Source organism: Pezoporus wallicus, unplaced genomic scaffold (genome assembly GCF_028554395.1).
Source record: "Pezoporus wallicus isolate ANWC-B61680 ecotype Strahan unplaced genomic scaffold, APGP_CSIRO_Pwel_v1 contig_2439, whole genome shotgun sequence".
Taxonomy (NCBI): domain Eukaryota; kingdom Metazoa; phylum Chordata; class Aves; order Psittaciformes; family Psittacidae; genus Pezoporus; species Pezoporus wallicus.
In genome coordinates, this window is record NW_026638501.1 from 394,482 (window position 1) to 411,597 (window position 17,116).

General features: G+C 42.6%; 1 protein-coding gene across 1 annotated transcript; it reads left to right on the plus strand.

Moving 5' to 3' along the window:
- The first annotated feature begins 283 nt into the window (after window positions 1–283).
- On the plus strand, window positions 284–15,175 carry FAM241A (family with sequence similarity 241 member A). The gene is made up of 2 exons (XM_057411035.1): window positions 284–474; window positions 14,339–15,175. Exons 1-2 carry the CDS (start codon window positions 361–363, stop codon window positions 14,582–14,584), a joined length of 360 nt encoding a protein of 119 aa, XP_057267018.1. The 5' UTR covers window positions 284–360; the 3' UTR covers window positions 14,585–15,175.
- The last annotated feature ends 1,941 nt before the right edge of the window (window positions 15,176–17,116 follow it).

Here is a 17,116-nt window from a genome sequence, read left to right on the forward strand (position 1 = left end):
AACGCCACACCTTGTGGTGCCAGTCCAGCATTCCTCCCCAGGTACACACTAACGGGAAGCGGTGCTAAATTAACTCTTTAAACACCAGGCATTTCCCGGTTCTAACCAACGCTTGCGAAACTGGGTTGTTGCTGTATTTAATCACCAGCAAGCAGACAACTGCCCTCGGCAGCTCCCACTTGAGGCGGCACCGAGCAGCAGCAAAAGGAGGAGGAGAAAGCTCCTCCTCCCCTAGGTCCCACATCCCTGCCGCGGCCCGGAGCCGCCTCCTCACTCTCCGCGGCACCGCCCCGTACCCCGTGACGGTCCCGCCCCGGCGGTAACAGCGGGAGCAGTGGTCCCGCTGGGCGCGGAGGAGCCATGGGCTCGGCGGCGGAACTCCTGCTGCTGCCGACACCGCCACAGCCGCTCGGGGAGTGCGAGCGGGAAGCTCTGGCAGCGCCCGCCCGGCACCGGCGGCGCCAGGAGGAGCAGGTGAGGGGTCCGGGGGGGCGGGCAGCGGCTGCAGGCAGCATCGGGGACGGGGGTGCCTCCGCCGTCAGGCGATGGGGAACCGTGAAAGCGTTTTGACTCACCCGTAGCATCGCCGTTGAGCGGGGCTTATGCAACCCGGCTGCGTGGGGCTGCCCCCGCGGGATGCTAGAGCATACACCCCCCCCCCCCCCCCCCCCCGCCGTCTACCCGCCTGACCCTCGTTCTTCCCGCCGAGACGCATAATCCGAGTGGGAGAGGATGGAAACAGATCCTACAGTCATAGAGGACCAGGCTGGAAGGGACATCGGGGGATCATCTGGTCCAGCGTTTATGGAGAAAGCATGACCTGGGCTAGATGTCCCAGTACCATGTCCAGCCGAATCTCAGAAGTGTCCAGTGTCGGGGAATCCACTGCTTCCCTGGAGAGATTATTCCAGTGATTGGTTGTTTTCATTGTGAAAAAATTTCCTCTTGGGTCCAGCTGGATTCTCCAGGGCTGTAACTTGTGCCCATTACCCCTTATCTTTTCCCTGTGACTCCTTGTAAAAGGGAGTCTCCGTCTTCTTTGTAGTCACCCTTTAAATACTGGAACATGATGATAAGGTCTCCCCTGAGCCTTCTTTTCTCCAGATGTACAAGGGCGGTCCCTGCACAGCAGTCGCGTGGGAATATCTCACTGGCAATCTTTAGGGTGCTGTTGCCATCCTCTGATAGTTCAGCTCTCAGTCTTTCTTTTAAAGACTTAAATATATCAAGCTTTCAATTGTTTTCTTGCTTCTGGAACTGAATATTGTCATTGGAGAAACATATCCACACATTCTTTGATTTGTCTGCATTCTTCAGGGTATGCATTCTTGTGGCATGGTGGATGGAAGTGGCCTTTTGCTTAGGAAATGAAAAAAGCTGTGTACATTTCCCTATTGATAATTGTAAATGGCTTGCCAGGCACTCTTTGTTTCTCAGACAGCATTGTCCTGGTGCTTAGACAAAGGCAGAGTTCTTAATGCACCTTTATTGATGTTTCATATACAGAAAAACAGAGCACAACCTTTTTCATATTCAGTACTTACATGTGAGGATCCACTGCAAATGCCATGAGCGGTTAAGAGAAATGCGATAGCACTGATAGTTGCACAGGGGCAGACAGAGCTCCTAGAGTACATACCAAAGTAATTTCCAGACAGTTTTGTTCAATTTCTGAATAATTTCTGTTGAAAAATCTCATAAAATGGTTGTGACTGCACTCAACCATAAGTCAACCCTTCCACAGATAGAATAGTTTCGTATCTAAAAGCATGTGATGGTACCTGCCAGATTTTACAGCCAGAAGTGGGCCACTGCTGGAAGACACTGGTACTTGAGAATTCACTTGTTAACCACTTATGTAAGTCAGTGCATCTTCCTTGTCCCTTTCTGTAGAAAAATAGGGCAGAGCAGGGCATGTACCTGAATGCCAGGTAAGGTGGGATGCGCTGAGAGGTGCAGCAGTTCCCCTCTCTGTGTCCACAAGCCCTCCTGTGGGATATAGCAGGAGGAGAGTCAGAAACACACTCTGGCTTGCTGTCTTCCCTGAAAAGGAAGGTTTAAAAGTTGCATCAGATCATGTCAGATGTTACTGCTGCCAAACTGGTTGTAACTCCACACTGAGGAGGGAGCTCCCTGCAGGTTACCGCTGCCTCCCTGTTAGTGATAGGTGTGTAATTGTGGTTCCAGAGGATGGTGCATGCTGAAGAACTGCTTTCCAATGTCGCCTAAACACATCTTTAAATGAAGTTGGTAAAGCTACTGCTAGGGTGGCTGCAGGGATGCTTGCCTGAGAAGCTCTCTTCCCACTATTCTCAGGCACAGGTAGTGATTGTGGCTGGTAGTCATTGGGGTGTAATGTTAAGATAGCAAGGCAAAAAATTTATATAGGCCATTAGGAAGAAAGAGAAGATCCTTCCTGTTTATTGGAAACATTTCACTGTCGTAGCATGGGTTTTTTGCATACTGAGGGTGCCAGCAGGAGTATCAGTTGGCTTTATTTACTATACCTAGAGAATGTGAATATTTTATCAAAAAACAGTAAAAATAATCATAATTTGATAAATAAGAGTATTTTAGTTTTCTGTTTAGGGAGGACTAAAGCTAGGTGAGGAGTTAGTGGTACGTGCACATGCTGCAGACTTTGACAGAAGGTCCCAGATTGTCCTTTCAAGAGCAGAAAGACACGCACCTTGATTTGAAAGGGCTCCTGGTTCATCAAGCCTCGGTTTCACCTGCTCTTTCTGCTCTCATGGAGGGGATGTTGCTGAACCCTGCCGTTCCAGCAGGCAGGAATCCTGTTTCTAGGCTGGGTCCTTACCTGGAGTCCCTCATGGAGGCCTAGCATTGCCTTGGTGTTTGCTGAGGGTGTTTACACTCTTAACGCAACCACTGGTCCTCAGCCTGTGTTTTCCTGCTTCATGTTCTTTCATGAAGTATAAATGTGTGTGCCAGCTTAGTGCTATGTGCTATGCAAAAGAAATAAATCGGTCAGAATCTGCTTTGACCATGGTGTAAATTCTTAATTCTCTCAGCTGATGTAAAGTAAAGCCTGAATGACAGCAAATCCTTTGGCCTTTTTTTGAGAGGGCTTCTTGATGAGGATCTGGAGCCTGTAACCTGGGTGTGATTCGGTTTTTTTCCCAGTTTCCTCCAAAATAAACTGAATTTAAGATCACACCTAGTAACACAATGCTAAAAGAAAACCTTCCTGACAAGTAGGACCTAAATAATAATATATACACCCTTCAGTGTTTGTTGTTTTTAAAGATAGTACTCTATAGGAAAGAAATCTGTTTATTTAGTGCCAAACCCTCTGGCTTTTGTCTTGTATTGAAGCTCATTATTACATCAGCAAGGACAATGCTTAATGAAATTACTGACAGGTACACTTTTAAAAGAATAGAAGGATAGGTTACTAAATGTTATATGTAACCTTAGGAATTGCAGTGGACTGTAGAATTGTGTAATTCAGTGATTAGATTTAAAAGCTGAACTGGTTGATCATGTGATTAATATCTTTTGTAGGTTTGCATGCAAAGATAATAATTGTTTACTTTAGTCTTTGAAGCATCACAGAACCTGGGTGGTTTCTTGCACCTACATTGCACTGCTGTTGTTCACAAGTGGTATGTGAATACAACAGAAGACTCAGCTGCTTCTGAAGCCATAGGAGGAGGTTGCTGCTTCACCCTGAGAGCTCACAGTTTATTCCTACCTGTTGGTAGTTACTGGTCAGATGCACAAGTTGTCCTGTGTTTTCAATATTGCGAGAGTTAAGGACCACAAATCTCCTTCCCTAGCCCACTTTCTAAAATAGGTTAGCCTTTGTCATACTGCTACATTCTAAATCTCATCAACACCTATAAATTAAACTGAAATAAGAAGAGAAAGGTGACATGCAGGTGAGTGTGTAATAATAAAAGGTGACACCAAAGTCCTGCGTTAACAGCAGGACATAAGGTGGTGTTAGCAAGAGACACAACTTTGAAGCCAGGCTTTGTTACAGCAAATAGGGCTCCTGAAAGCCATGGCACCGTGGCTGTCTTCTGTACTGAAAATTGTCTTTCTGGGCAGTAATGAGTTTTAATCATTTGTAATCCAAATGGAAGGCGATGGCATAATTCCCAGTTGCTTCAGTGAGGCCAGGATCTCCACCTAATGCTAGTTTAGGATGCATAGCTGTCAGATAGCACTTCAGATTCTAAACTAAAACCAATGCTTCTCCTAGAAAATATCTAAATCACAGAATGGTTTGTGTTGAAAGGGACTTTAAAGATCATCTAGTTCCAAAAATTCAGAGTTGATATGCAATGCAAGTATTCACAAGTAGATAAATCAGCTTAGACAATCACATTTTAACCTGCCTTTGTAACCCTTTGGGATGTTTTATTATTATTTTGAACAGTGTTTTATCTCTCTAAGTAAGTGGAGTATTTCATCTAATAATAGATGGCTTCACGTTTAGAGGAGCAATTATAAAAAGTCCTTGGTGTTTCCCTTTGGGAATTATGTTGAAGAGGTATGAGTGATTTCAACTAAGTTCAGCTGTTGAGATTTTTTTAATAAGTTTCCAGTATCACTAGTATTTCTCCAGCATAAAAAGAATGAGCAGAAACAAAACTAGAGGATGATATCCTTGTGGCATCCTTCATGTGTTTTACTGTTCATTGGAATATAGGACAGATGTGTGCTCTGTTGCCTGGAATGGCATCATTTTGGTCGTAATTCAATAGAGGCCAAGAATGTTTTCAAGTAAACTTGTATGTATGGAAACTGTGGTGCCCAAGGCTAGAAACCTATTTCTAATTTATTCCAAGCCCAGATAATCTGAAAATTGTAGGTTTCTCCTGCTTGCAGTTGCTGGGATTTGTTTCCAAACCAAAAATAGTAATACCTGAGAGGAAGGGCTTAATCCCAAATTTGTTCTGGCTCTACAAATAATTTAATTCTGCAGACATTCATAGCTACAAAATAATACGTGATAATAATTTTCTAAATAGCATTAATGGGGTTTCTGAACCTTAGAAGGATTTGAAGAAAACAAACAAAAGAAATACCCAAAGGCAAGCCCTTCAAACATACCTGTAGCACCTACAGTAAGCAGGATAGCATGCTCTGCTTGAATAATGTGAATATCCCGTTTTCTTAAAGAAAAAAGTATTCTGGAGAGAGACGTGAACAGAAGTTTTTTCTCTTTAAAAGGCAAAACAAACTAACAGCTGATGCTTTTCAGCAAGCCAGTGCATTGATACCACACTGGATGTACAGTGGATTGCAAGCCTTTTGCTGGGTCTAGCTGACCAGTTGTAGTGGGGGAACTTTGATGAACAAAATCCTATGGAAATGAAGTATTGCAGGTGTAAGGAAAAGATGGATTAGAAGTTGGGTTTGGTCTGGTCTCTATGTAAAATGGCAACATGGATGGGAACAAGTTGCAGGGACATTAGTAAGAGCAAAAGGGACAGTCTAAACACCAGGGAGAGAAGCAGATCTTAACATGGGGCAGGGAGGTTTCCTCTCCTGTGCTGGGTTCTTGTCTGTGACACTTTCTCATCTCAAACTGTATTCATGGGGAAGTTTACTCCTGAAATTACAGGACTCGACCACAGTCTATTGAGAGAAATCTCTATTGCTCTTGAAGCCTTCTCTGCCTTCCACAGAGTTCAGTATCTGCACAAGTTCAGTATCTGGAAAAGCCTTTTTACCTCCTCAACGCAAAACCACTACTGGTATTTAAAAGTTTGATCCAACAACTGTTGATCTAAACTTGAGTTGCAGTAAAAGCTGACTAAGGGAGTCCAGTGCAGTTGCTTTTTGTATGATGTTGTTGCTTGTTTCTATAGAAACATCTTGTTTCTGTTTTACTAATGTGTCTAGATTCTTGCTGTGGAATGAAGGTTAGCCCAATCATCATTTTGTGATTTTTTTTTTATTTTTTTTTTATTTACTTAAAATTCCTCTAAATATGACACTTCCGTTGGCAGCAGTTGTAAAGTACTTTAGGTATTAAGAATTTGGCTAGTTTTCTTACATCTGCTTTTTTCTTCCAGAGGAACAAGTAAACTTAGTTTTTCTCCGTCTTCTTTTTCATTTGGAAGTGAGGCTTTTTCTCCCTCATTTTCTAATCTATTCATCTTTTCATATTTAAAGATTAGATTAAATCAGATTAAAAATAGCCTAGAGAAATGAACCTGTTTGTTGCTTTTTCCTGCAGACAGTTGAAATTAATCTTGTCTTAATAATCAGTCTCTTGGCTGACTATCAAGATATTTTCACTGTTTACATTCGCAAGGTCAAATACTAATTGTTAGTTTCATGCTAGCAAAGGATTGTGAGGGGATAACGATCTCTTCCTGCTATAGTAGGAAAGGAGGAAAATCAGAAACATTTCCAATAAAATCATTTGCTGTTCTTGGGCAAATTTCACGTTCTTTTAGGTAAACATATGAAACATTTTTAAGCCTGAGAAGGCAGGGTGAAATCCTGGTTGCGTGCCAGATGTTACTAGTAATGAAACTGTCTACTTTGTATATGTGGAGGAGCAGGAGGCAGAAAGCCTGCACCCAGCCAACTTGTGCATCCCAGGGTTTTGTGCTGGTACCCTGCTATGGGGCAAGACTGTGGTTGCCAGAAAGAGGAGGCCACAACCTAGGAACTTGCTGTTTGCTGTTAATCTCCAAAGCCTATCCATGGCAGTAGGCAGAGTGGTCAGCAGGTTGAGTACTCTCAGGATGGGGCAATTCATTCCTCTGGGATTTACAGTGCTGGCTGCCTAACTATCAGATATCTGTAGCTTTATGTTGACTGGTACGTGTCCCTGTCTGCACCCAGCAAAAGTTGGTCTCTTATTTTGGAGAGGAGAGAACTTGTGGTTTCTTCCATCCTGCTCTCCGTCATCTGCTCACTTTCTTCTCATATTTTTCTGTAAGACAGATTGAGCTTGAAGTATTTTCAGTTTTGGTTTGTATCCTCTAAAAAGAGATGACTTTGTGAGGCTCTCTCTGCTAAACGTTAAATGTTCCAACTTTCAAAATACAGGAGTATTTTTCAGCAATTAAGCATGTTCCTGAAGTCACATCTCTGAGGCTTTTTTGACATTTAAGTGGCTATGGGCTTCAGCTGTCAGACACACCACCTGTTCCCTGGAGTAAAAATAACCACCACCAGAGTAAAATAGATAGTGAGCAGTTAAACACTGCAGAGAAGCCTTTTATTTGGGGGGGAAAAATGGAAGGGTGTGGGTGGGCGTGTAAATGGGAGATCCCCGAGGTCCCTCATTATGCCTTGTATTTTTAACATCTCATTTGGAAGTTGTTAAACTTTCAAAAGTTTGCTGCTAAGCTCAGAAGGGGTTTGTTTTCTATCTAATGTAGAAATAATTCTTTTAAACGTGCCATCTCTTTCTTTCCTTTTTACTGTAAATGTGACCAACTGATTGGCATGTTACAAACAATTTGGACACACTGCCGCTTTTCTGTGTTGGAGATGATCTTTATGGATTCCTTTTTCCTGCTCTCCTCTCTCTCTGCCCTCCTTGCCCAGCAGCATTTTTTCGACTTCAAAATCACAAGCTTTTACATGGAGAGCAGTTATTTTCCCAGTCCGTTGGCCTTTTCTCCTCCATTACCTGAGTTCATGTTTGTGTAATGCCCTTTTGGATAGCTGATGCAAGAGAAAAAAAAGAAACTGATAGACTTGTACTCAGCCCAGTGCTCTTGTCAGGTTGAGTGTGAGGTGGGAATTTGTCAAATTGTCTGAGCAACAGAAGACTGTTGCATTTCTTCAATTCATTACTCATTCAGAATTGGAAGAGGAATGTTACCTGGTTTGTTTTGAAGGATCTTGTGCCTTCAGAGTAGTTGAATGGATTTTTAATTTCTTTTAACAAAACAGTGTGAATCTTTAGGGGGAACAGGTTCCTTGTGTTCCTCTGTTCTCTCCTCCCGTGGAATTTAGGCTGTTGATCTTCACCCAGTTAATTTCATTTAAGTCAGTTACCTAGATTTTTTTTTTCCACGCCTGCAAAACAATCCCAAAGTGAAAAAAACAACTCGACATCCTTAGGCTGAGTGTGGAAAACTGTGGACCAAACTGCTGCTTCAGCAGATGAAATGCCTGGAAGGCAGGACCATAATTACAGCCATTCTCACGGTTAGTGCAGTGCTGAGGTTATGGGACTGAGAATTGTAGTTGCTTTTGAGTCATTTGTGGTCCTCACAGAGAATTCATCCAGCCCACTGCTGCCTTTTCTGGTGGCCCCACAGCACCTCATTACATAGCCTTCTGTCAAAGTTTGTGATGAAGCAGGGTTGTCTTTCTTCCAGGAGGCTGGCAGGAGGCACTGGCTACAGCTGCTGGAGCAGCTTGTGTTCCTCCTTTCAGGCCACTTTCTTCTTTCCAGGGATAAGCACTGGCAGGGTTAGCAACCCTGAGCACACAAAGATTCACCTACACAGAGATGTTGCAGTAGTTTGTCATGTGTGATCCGTGTGTGGCCAGCAAACCCACCACATCCAGCAAGTTTGGGGTGTCCTGAGCGTGAGCACTGGCCCCCATTGCTTGCCAAGGAAAGTGCTGCAGCAGCAGTTGGGCCCCTAAGAGGAGCTGCAGGGGCTTCCAGGGAGAGCTTGTTGGCAATGCTGTGTAAGGGCATCTAGTCTTTGTGTAAGGACATCATTGGTACTGTCCTTCAGTGAGCTGGCATTGCTGGTAGCAGAGAAATGCTACATCTGTGATGAGAGAGCATTCCATGCTCTCTTTGATTAGCTACAGGGAAATAACTTCCCAGGTATGCTGGGAAGGTTCATGTCCCCTTTGGATCCATTTCTGTTCTGCATCCTCCAAGGGTTTGGCAAAGTCACTTGTGATCTGCAAATGGAACTATGTGCTCCCAGCAATTCGAAGGGAAAAGACCTTGAACTGGCTACATTAGAGTAACTAGAATAATATCCCCAGGGAAGTAGTGGATTCCCTAACACTGGACACTTCAGATTTGGCTGGACAGGGTGTTTGGAAATCTAGTCTAGTTATGGTTTGCCCATAAAGACTGGACCAGTTGATCCTTGAGGATCCTTCTAACCTGGTTATTCTATCATTCATTATACTTAGGAGGTGCAGACAGGTCAGCCTTAAACAATTGTGGAAAGTTCAGTTCTAACTTGATCCTTCTCTCCCAGAATGAAGCATATGAATCACTGCAAAGATAATTTCTTTGGGTGGGGTTGGGGGTGTATGTTCTTAGGGGATCTCGTGTTTCTCTTCATGGTCAAAACACACTGGGAAGAAAAAGTTCCTACTGTCAGACTGGAGTGGTGTGACCTCTGCTCATGACTTATCATGTGCTTTCCTGAATTTAGGCAGCAGTGATTTTGAGTGAATGTGGGGGAAGTTTGCCATAAGCAAGGGCAGTCAGTGGTCACAACACTTGTTCATCCTCAACACAACACTGGTAAAGCCAACATAACTGGTAAAGCCACAGACGGCCATTCATTGAGTTCAGTAGGCTGAGTTGACTTTACCTTCTCTGTTGTTTTAAAGCTAGTCCAGGAAAACAATCAGTTACATGGGAGATCTTTTTCAGAAGCACTTTTCAGAAGCTGATGCAGGAGCACCAGCTGTGCTGGAAGTGGATGGAACTTGCACTTAGTATGTCCTCTGAGATTTTCATTCTGACAAATAGGTCCCTTTCTGACATCCTGCATCTGAGAGGGCTTCTCATGGTTCTCCTTAAAGCATCCAAAGCCATTTGGCCATAACAGCTGGGTAAATTTGGTTACAAAGTTTACATATTAAATATTTTCAGAGTTTGGATCTTCAAGTTCTGCCTTTCTGCCAGTAAACAGTGGGAGACTGCAGACAACATCTTTGCTGATGAAAAACAGGCTGTCCTGAATAGGAAGGGGAATTTTATAACACCAAACATCCAAAAAGACAAGAGAAAAATGGGTGGTTGATGGGAATCTTTTGGTACTGCAGTGGGCTTGTGGAGAACACTGTACGTACATGCTGAGCAGCGGGCCAGATCAGATACTTCTTCTGTTCCATGTGATAGCTCTATGCTTAATTTCAAATAAATAGAAACCAAGTACAAAATGGAGTATGGAGTACTGCGTCCAGCTCTGGAATCCTCAGCCCAGGACAGACATGGACCTGAAAAGCTGACAGAGGGTAGATTAAGATTAGACATTAGGAAGAAATTCTTCACTGTGAGGGTGGTGAGGCACTGAACAGATTGCCCCAGGAAGTTGTGGCTGCCCCATCCTGGCAATGTTCAAGGCCAGGCTGGATGGGGCTTGGAGCAGCCTGATCTAGTGGAAGGTGTCCCTGCCCATGGCAGGGGGGTTGGAACCAGATGATCTTTAAGGTCTCTTCCAACCCAAACCATTCTGTGATTCTATGAAATATTTTTAAATGAAAAAAAAAAAAAAACAAACAAAACACTTGCACTATATGGAAGCACTTAAGGAATATAAAATGAAAAGGAAATTCAGCCAATGAAGTCATACACAGTGGTTGTACATTTGTATAAAGGAATCTGCTAGTGTGATTTGCTGTAAGTGCATTGATACCTAAAATAAAATCACATAGATGTAAAATTAATTTAAATTACAGTAAGAAGTAATTCATTACAGAAGTTGATAACATTAGGTGAGGAAACAAATGCAGTCAGCATTTCTGATACATTCTTTTTTAGCTTCATTCACACAGGGAAGCCTCTTTCTCCTTCAGAAATAATCCTGTATGTGTTTATTGGGTGAGTGTCTTTCCATCAGTTGAAGGAAGGATGGGAGAGAAGTTCAGGAGACAGTATTCTGTTCCTCTCCTTTCAGGAGGTAATTTGGGCATGTGTCCATCTATATCCAGCTGGATCTCTGGCTGCACTTCTGCTCCCCCAGCCCCTCTGAATTTCTTCATCATGCCTATCTTTCTTTGAAAGAGGGAGGAAAGGCAAATAAACTACTACAGAGGAAGTAGACCTCTCTTATGTTCCTTCCTGCATTGTGGCAAATGAATTCTGGGGGTGCCCCCGTGAATAGTAAGTTAGCTATGAGAACTGCTGCTGTAAAGGCCTTGAAACTGATTTCTTGGGGGCTAGTGCAGGTACAGAAATTCCCTCTGCTCCCTCTTGATACACAAAAGAAAAAATGGAAGTCATGAAGCCAAAACTGAGTTGCTGATTTTTAAAACTAGCAACTTAAAACAGGAACTTACTTTGCTTTTAACTGAAGCAGCTCTATTGGAGTAGGAGGCTGCTCAGAATAGTATCTTTCTCTTTCCACATTTTTCTTTTATGGTAGTGTCTATGTCAAGCTTCAGGCTGATTCAGCAAGATTTAGTATGAAGATAGTCTTATGGAAATGAAGAGTCAGCTGGGAACTTCTGCTTGCTGAAGAAAACCAATTTCAAAATAACACTTAGAAAAGTACTTCTGGGAAAAAAAGTAGTATTTGGTTCTGAAGATACGGTTTGAGATCTACTGGCACATATGAAGGACTGCATGCTAGTTTACTATCACCCTGAAAATCAGTGAGAAAACTCCCAGCTGCCAGCTTATTTAGTATTTTTTAGCAGTCTGGAGTCTTGTAACGTTACTGGTGTTTGCCCTAATGGTTCTGTTTTAGGTACACCTCTGAGGAAATGTGTTTGTCCAGCATGTGGAATATTACACAAGAGTAAAGAAAAGTACACCATCTGGGTTTTACAGCTGATCATCTGTTTTCAGCTTCACTTGGTTTTGCTGAGTTGCCTGAAGCAAGACATACTTAGCCTGAATTAACTGAAGCAGACTTTGAAATCTTGAGCGTTTCCATGATCATTCTGAATGGTTTTGTAAGCTCTTGAAACTGTTTAGGAGAAATAACTTGACACTTGCTTTTGTAATGAAGCACACACTTGTCCTTCTCCTGTGCCTAGAGGCTTGATGTGTGTACTTGCTTTAGGAATTCATGAATCTACCCTTGTTTGAGTAGGAGAAGGTGTGATAAAGTCTTGCTTTAAAAAGCAAATAAGACCTTGAGAGCATGAGTAAGGTGGAATTTACTCTGTGCCCTGCTCAAGAGACTGCGCAACTTTGTGCTGTTAGGTTATCAAAGCAGAATGGGGCTGCTGAGGAAATCCTGTGGCTTACAGCTGCCTCATACCATGAGAGACATTGTCAGTGTGGACACATACAGTTAATCATAGTTAGCTGGGCCAGTGAGATGGAGCTTGTGGACATGTGCCTGCTGGCAGCCTCCTTGCCACTGCTGCGCTCCCTTGCTCTGTGTGAAGACTTCCAGGGCGTTAACCAAGTACCATTAATAATCCAGAGGCAAAGTGGTTTGTTTGTTTCCCCTCTCCTGGTTGCAATGGCCACTGGTTCAAAGCCTAAGTGACTTTGCTAGAGAATGCAGTGATTTCTCCTGCACACGTTAACTGTTTCTCCCAAAAGCGGTCTCTGCACCACTTCATGCTAGCTGCACTCTGATCCCCTCTGCCGCCATCCCACAGGGACATGCTCCCTGTATTCTCTGCATGTGGGAAGCAAACAAATATATTTTCCCTTCCCAGCACATCCTTTTCCCTAATTGGTGTGATGGGCATAACCACTTAGGCCAATAATTTGCTTCAGTGTGCTCTTTCGGATTAGTGGGATGAGAGTTCCTGTAATAGCACTGGCTTCCTGCATGGCAAGCCCCCAGCCCTGCCGAGTCTCCAGCAGCTCGCAAGAGGCTCTGCCTTTCATGAAGAGACTAATCTTGAGGGATTAATGAGGAAACAACACTTACTGGAATTAAATAAAGCACAGTTAAAACCAAAATGTGGAAAACTAGGGGGAGAAAACAACCTGGGCCTGAGAAGTGGGCTGGAAAGAGGCAGGACAGTGGCTATCAAGGCATAACCTCCAGAAAAATTGAACACAATATTCATTACTATTTAGGCTTAGTGCACCTTTCCGTTTCTGGGATTCAGTACTGAAGCTTTAGCCAAAATCTTTATGAATAAGCAAAATACCCAAGCACATGCAGCTGATGGACTGTAAGGGTTTTGTTGGTGTCTTTTTCAGTAGCATCTGTGGTGCTTTACCCAGCCTTTATTTAGTCAGAAGGTTCTTCATTGTGGCATAAAGTCTAGCCTAGAAAAACAGTGTTTCCTTAGGTCTTCACTGGATTTTGTTGAGGATGGGAATGCACTTTATTACTTGCTCTCTAATGAAGAGCCTTACACTGCTGTGGGAAGGAATTGCTGTTTCTCCAGTGAGACCCTGGTGTGTAACCAGGGATGCAGAATAGCCTTCATCTTTGAAGACAAAACTGAAGATACGTGTTTGCTTTGACTCAAGGAATAGGTTAATTGCACAGAGAGTTGGCAGGCCATTTGTTGGACCTATTGATTAGCTGACTGAAGTATTGATGGGTACCTGCTGCATGTGTTTTCATTGCTACCTAACGGAAGGATTAGAAAACTCATGTTCATCATCTTGAAAGCGTGTTCGCGATGTCACACCCAAACACAAGGCAATAAGGTTTTGTGCAAAGGATCTCTGAACACTGGGGAAGGTGAAGTGAGGTTTCAAGCTCTAATCTAATTACAACTTACATGTTGAAACAGTCGTGTGTTTTATCCAGTGATGTTTAAATGTGGCATCTTTATCTAAAATATGCTTTTGGTTTCCTATGCATTTACCCCATCATTTTGATTCTGGGAACAAGTGTAGTGTTTGTTTCCCTTCTCCTTTGCTTCTTTGTACCACCACTTTGTGTCTGTGCGGCCCTTGGGTCTGTCTTCCTTTGCCTGACTTTCATAGCTTTCTACACCAGCATTGGGATGGATGTTTGCTTCCTTCCTGGTTAAATCCAGTATTCCTCTTCCCTTCAGTTCCCTGTGCTTTGGTGCAAAATGCTTTATAGGTCATGCTTAATAGTGTTGTGTCATTCTCGTGGTTCTGAAGATATTCTGGAAATAATTTATAACAAATCTACTTCAGACAGATCTCCTTCCTGAAATTACAGGCATCATCTAATTCATTTTGGTTGACCTGACATCCACGTTGCACAGAGAGCTAATATGTATGACCTACGGGAGAGCTTTTTTATCCCTCTAGAGTGGCATCTGGAGGGGAGATAGGCTGTCATATAATTGTAGTATGATCTCAGATGTCCCAACTTTGAACAAGTGAGTGTCATCCTTAATGTTGTACTGAAGTCACAAACTATTTAACATCTCAATTCAGAGTAACTATTGCATGGATATCTCAGTTACACTCATTCAAATAGAAACAGCTGAGACTTGTTCCGAATCATAGTAATAGGAACTGATTGTACGACTGATACTTCCTAATTTTGTCTTCTTTTTGCAGGTCCAACAAGGACAAAGAAACCACACTGCAGAACCTGTAATAGACGACTATAAAAAAATGGGGACTCTCTTTGGCGAACTAAACAAAAGCCTCATCAGAATAGGCTTCACAAGGATGTACTTTGGAGAACGGATAGTAGAACCTGTAATAATTATATTCTTCTGGGTCATGCTCTGGTTTCTTGGCCTACAAGCTCTTGGACTGGTTGCTGTTCTGTGCCTTGTCATTATTTATGTACAACAGTGAAATTTTATATATGCTGTTCACATAAGGTATTTCAACACTGTCACTGTGTCAGTGGATTTATGAGTTTAAGTGAAAGGGTGGCACATCAAAAGCTGCAATCCTTTGAATTGCATTACATTGAAGTTTCAATGCTTGGGACGAGGAGGACTAAAACGATATATTTTAAGCAGTCAGCAGTGCCCTACTATTTCTTTGAAGGGCAAAAAATGACATGCTTGTAATATAATGGTGTCCAGCATACTGTTTTCTGCATTCTTGGGGCCTTAGTCCAAGGACTGGCTTTTTATCATTGCCCTCTCCCCCTGCAATGTTCTTGCTAGCATATTCAAAATTTCCTGCCTGGTTTTACAAGGGCACTCAATGTGAGTGTCCTGTTTCAGTGTTGTGAGGGGCTCATGTGCTGTTTGTTCCCTGAATCTGCCTAACTGGCTCTTTTTTCACTAAAAAGGTAAATCTGCACGAGGGAGGTTTGCTAACAAACAGACCTGCAATGACAAATGGTCATAAGGTGAATGCAACTTCCTGACACAAAAGTATCTTTGGTTAGTATAGTTTATAACACGCTTTCCCTTCGGAAACAAGCTATGCTAGCAAAATAGCAAAATTCTTTTATGCTAATATTAGTAGCTTCCCACAAGGCTTTAGCTGTTCAGGAGGAATCACAGTCCTGTGTTGGCCAAATGGTCTAATGTAGCTTTGCCTTGTGTTTGGAAATGTACTCTGCTCCTGCTGCTATTTTTCTTTCTTTTTTTTTTTATACTTGCTCTTTCCCCCAGCCCTCCTGCTGAAGATAAATATCTGGATAATTCATGGACTTTGTAGGTAGTTACAGCTGCAGTGTTGGAGAGCTGCCATTCCAATTGGCAGTGCTAGATAGAATATTGTCTGCTTCCTCTGGGTTGCGTGTGAAGTGTCTGAGCATCCAGACAGATATCAGACCAGATCTCTTAAAACTTCCCTGATTTGCTGCAGTGTGGACCAAACACGAGCTGGAAGCCTTGTGTACATAAACAAATCAGACCCGTTTCCTCATGCAGGGCAAGAATGCAGTCGAAGTCAGGTGGTCATTTCATGATGATTCATTTTCACACTAGACAACAAAAGGGCATATCTGTAGTTGCATGTCACAGGTAACACAAATGGGAGAATAGGATACACACATTCAAGAGCAGGTGCACAATTCACTTTGGCTCCTAGGGAGCCAGGGTGAATACTCAGTACACCAGGGGTGTACTGGGTATTTCCAAGTTGAATGTGCTCATTTAAAGAAAAACAGTAAAATGAGACGCTCTTTACTGAATAGGCTACCAATTTAATAACTTTTAGTAAGAAACCTAATTGCAAAATGGAATTCTGTGGTAGAGCAAAATTATAAATTTATACAACGTAATAGATGTGAAATGTACAGAGAACTACTTAACCTTTTGCAGTGACTTTTTTCCTAAACGTTTTTATACTCACAGAGATCAACAGTAGATTAGTTGAAAATGCTTCTTATCCAGAGGCTTTTGAAGTTAAGGAGAGCTTCTCTATGGTCCCAGTCCTGCAACTGGATTCTCAAGGCTGTTTTGTGCCTACTTGGATCATGTTGGTTGCTGAGCTCTATTTCCAGGACCTTTGGCACCAGTCCTCATGGACTTTCCTATTAGTGAAATAAGTGTGATTTAGGGCAGTGAACGTGAACTTTAAAGTCTGTCTATGCCTAAATATTATCTGTAGAGGTGTCTTTCTGCTTTTGTAATGAATGAATTAGTTACATTTTGAGGAGCCTGGTCTCCTCTCCAGGTCTTCACATGAGGGGAACTGAAGCCCAGCTGTGTGTTCTGATGGCAACCTGCATTCATTGGTCCCTACTTAAATAGTTATGCTGGTGGCAGGGAAATGTTTGACAACAGAAGATGTTCTGGATACAGGGCTTTGTTACTCACAGCTGGAAGTCGCAAAGCAAACAGCAAGTGCAGGCTGAACTCAGAGGCAGGAGCTCTGTACTCACAAGTGCCTAGGGATAAACTGGTTTTGTTTCAAGTCCCTTAGAAAGCAGAGCATCTGTTTACACCTTTGTATATTTGTATAGCTACAATGGTGATTTATATGTGTTCTTTCCCTAGACCCTTTTGTATAAGGGCTGTACTACAAAAGCATCTTGTTCTTTTTCTAAAAAAAAAAAAAAAAGAAAATCCTTCTTTTCTCTCCACAATCAAGTTATTGTTCAGAGGATCTCATCCAGTTCCTTTCATCCTGTAGGAAAATGTCTCTGTTATATCCTTGTTCTGGTAGTACTCTTGTGTAAAGCTGCTGTGCTGTGAGATGGCATGTAGCATTTCCTTGAAGTTGTGATTTTGCTATGTATATAATGAATGGGAAACAGTGATCCCAGGGTGTGACTGACAGGTTCAGTGAGGACATTGCTTATATGCATGTAACCCTTTAGTATGTGCATAACTATGACTGTTTCACTCATGAAATCATTTCAGTTGTTCTTCTAATCTTTATGTTTGTGTACATGTACTCTAGGGAAAGGTACCTTTTGGA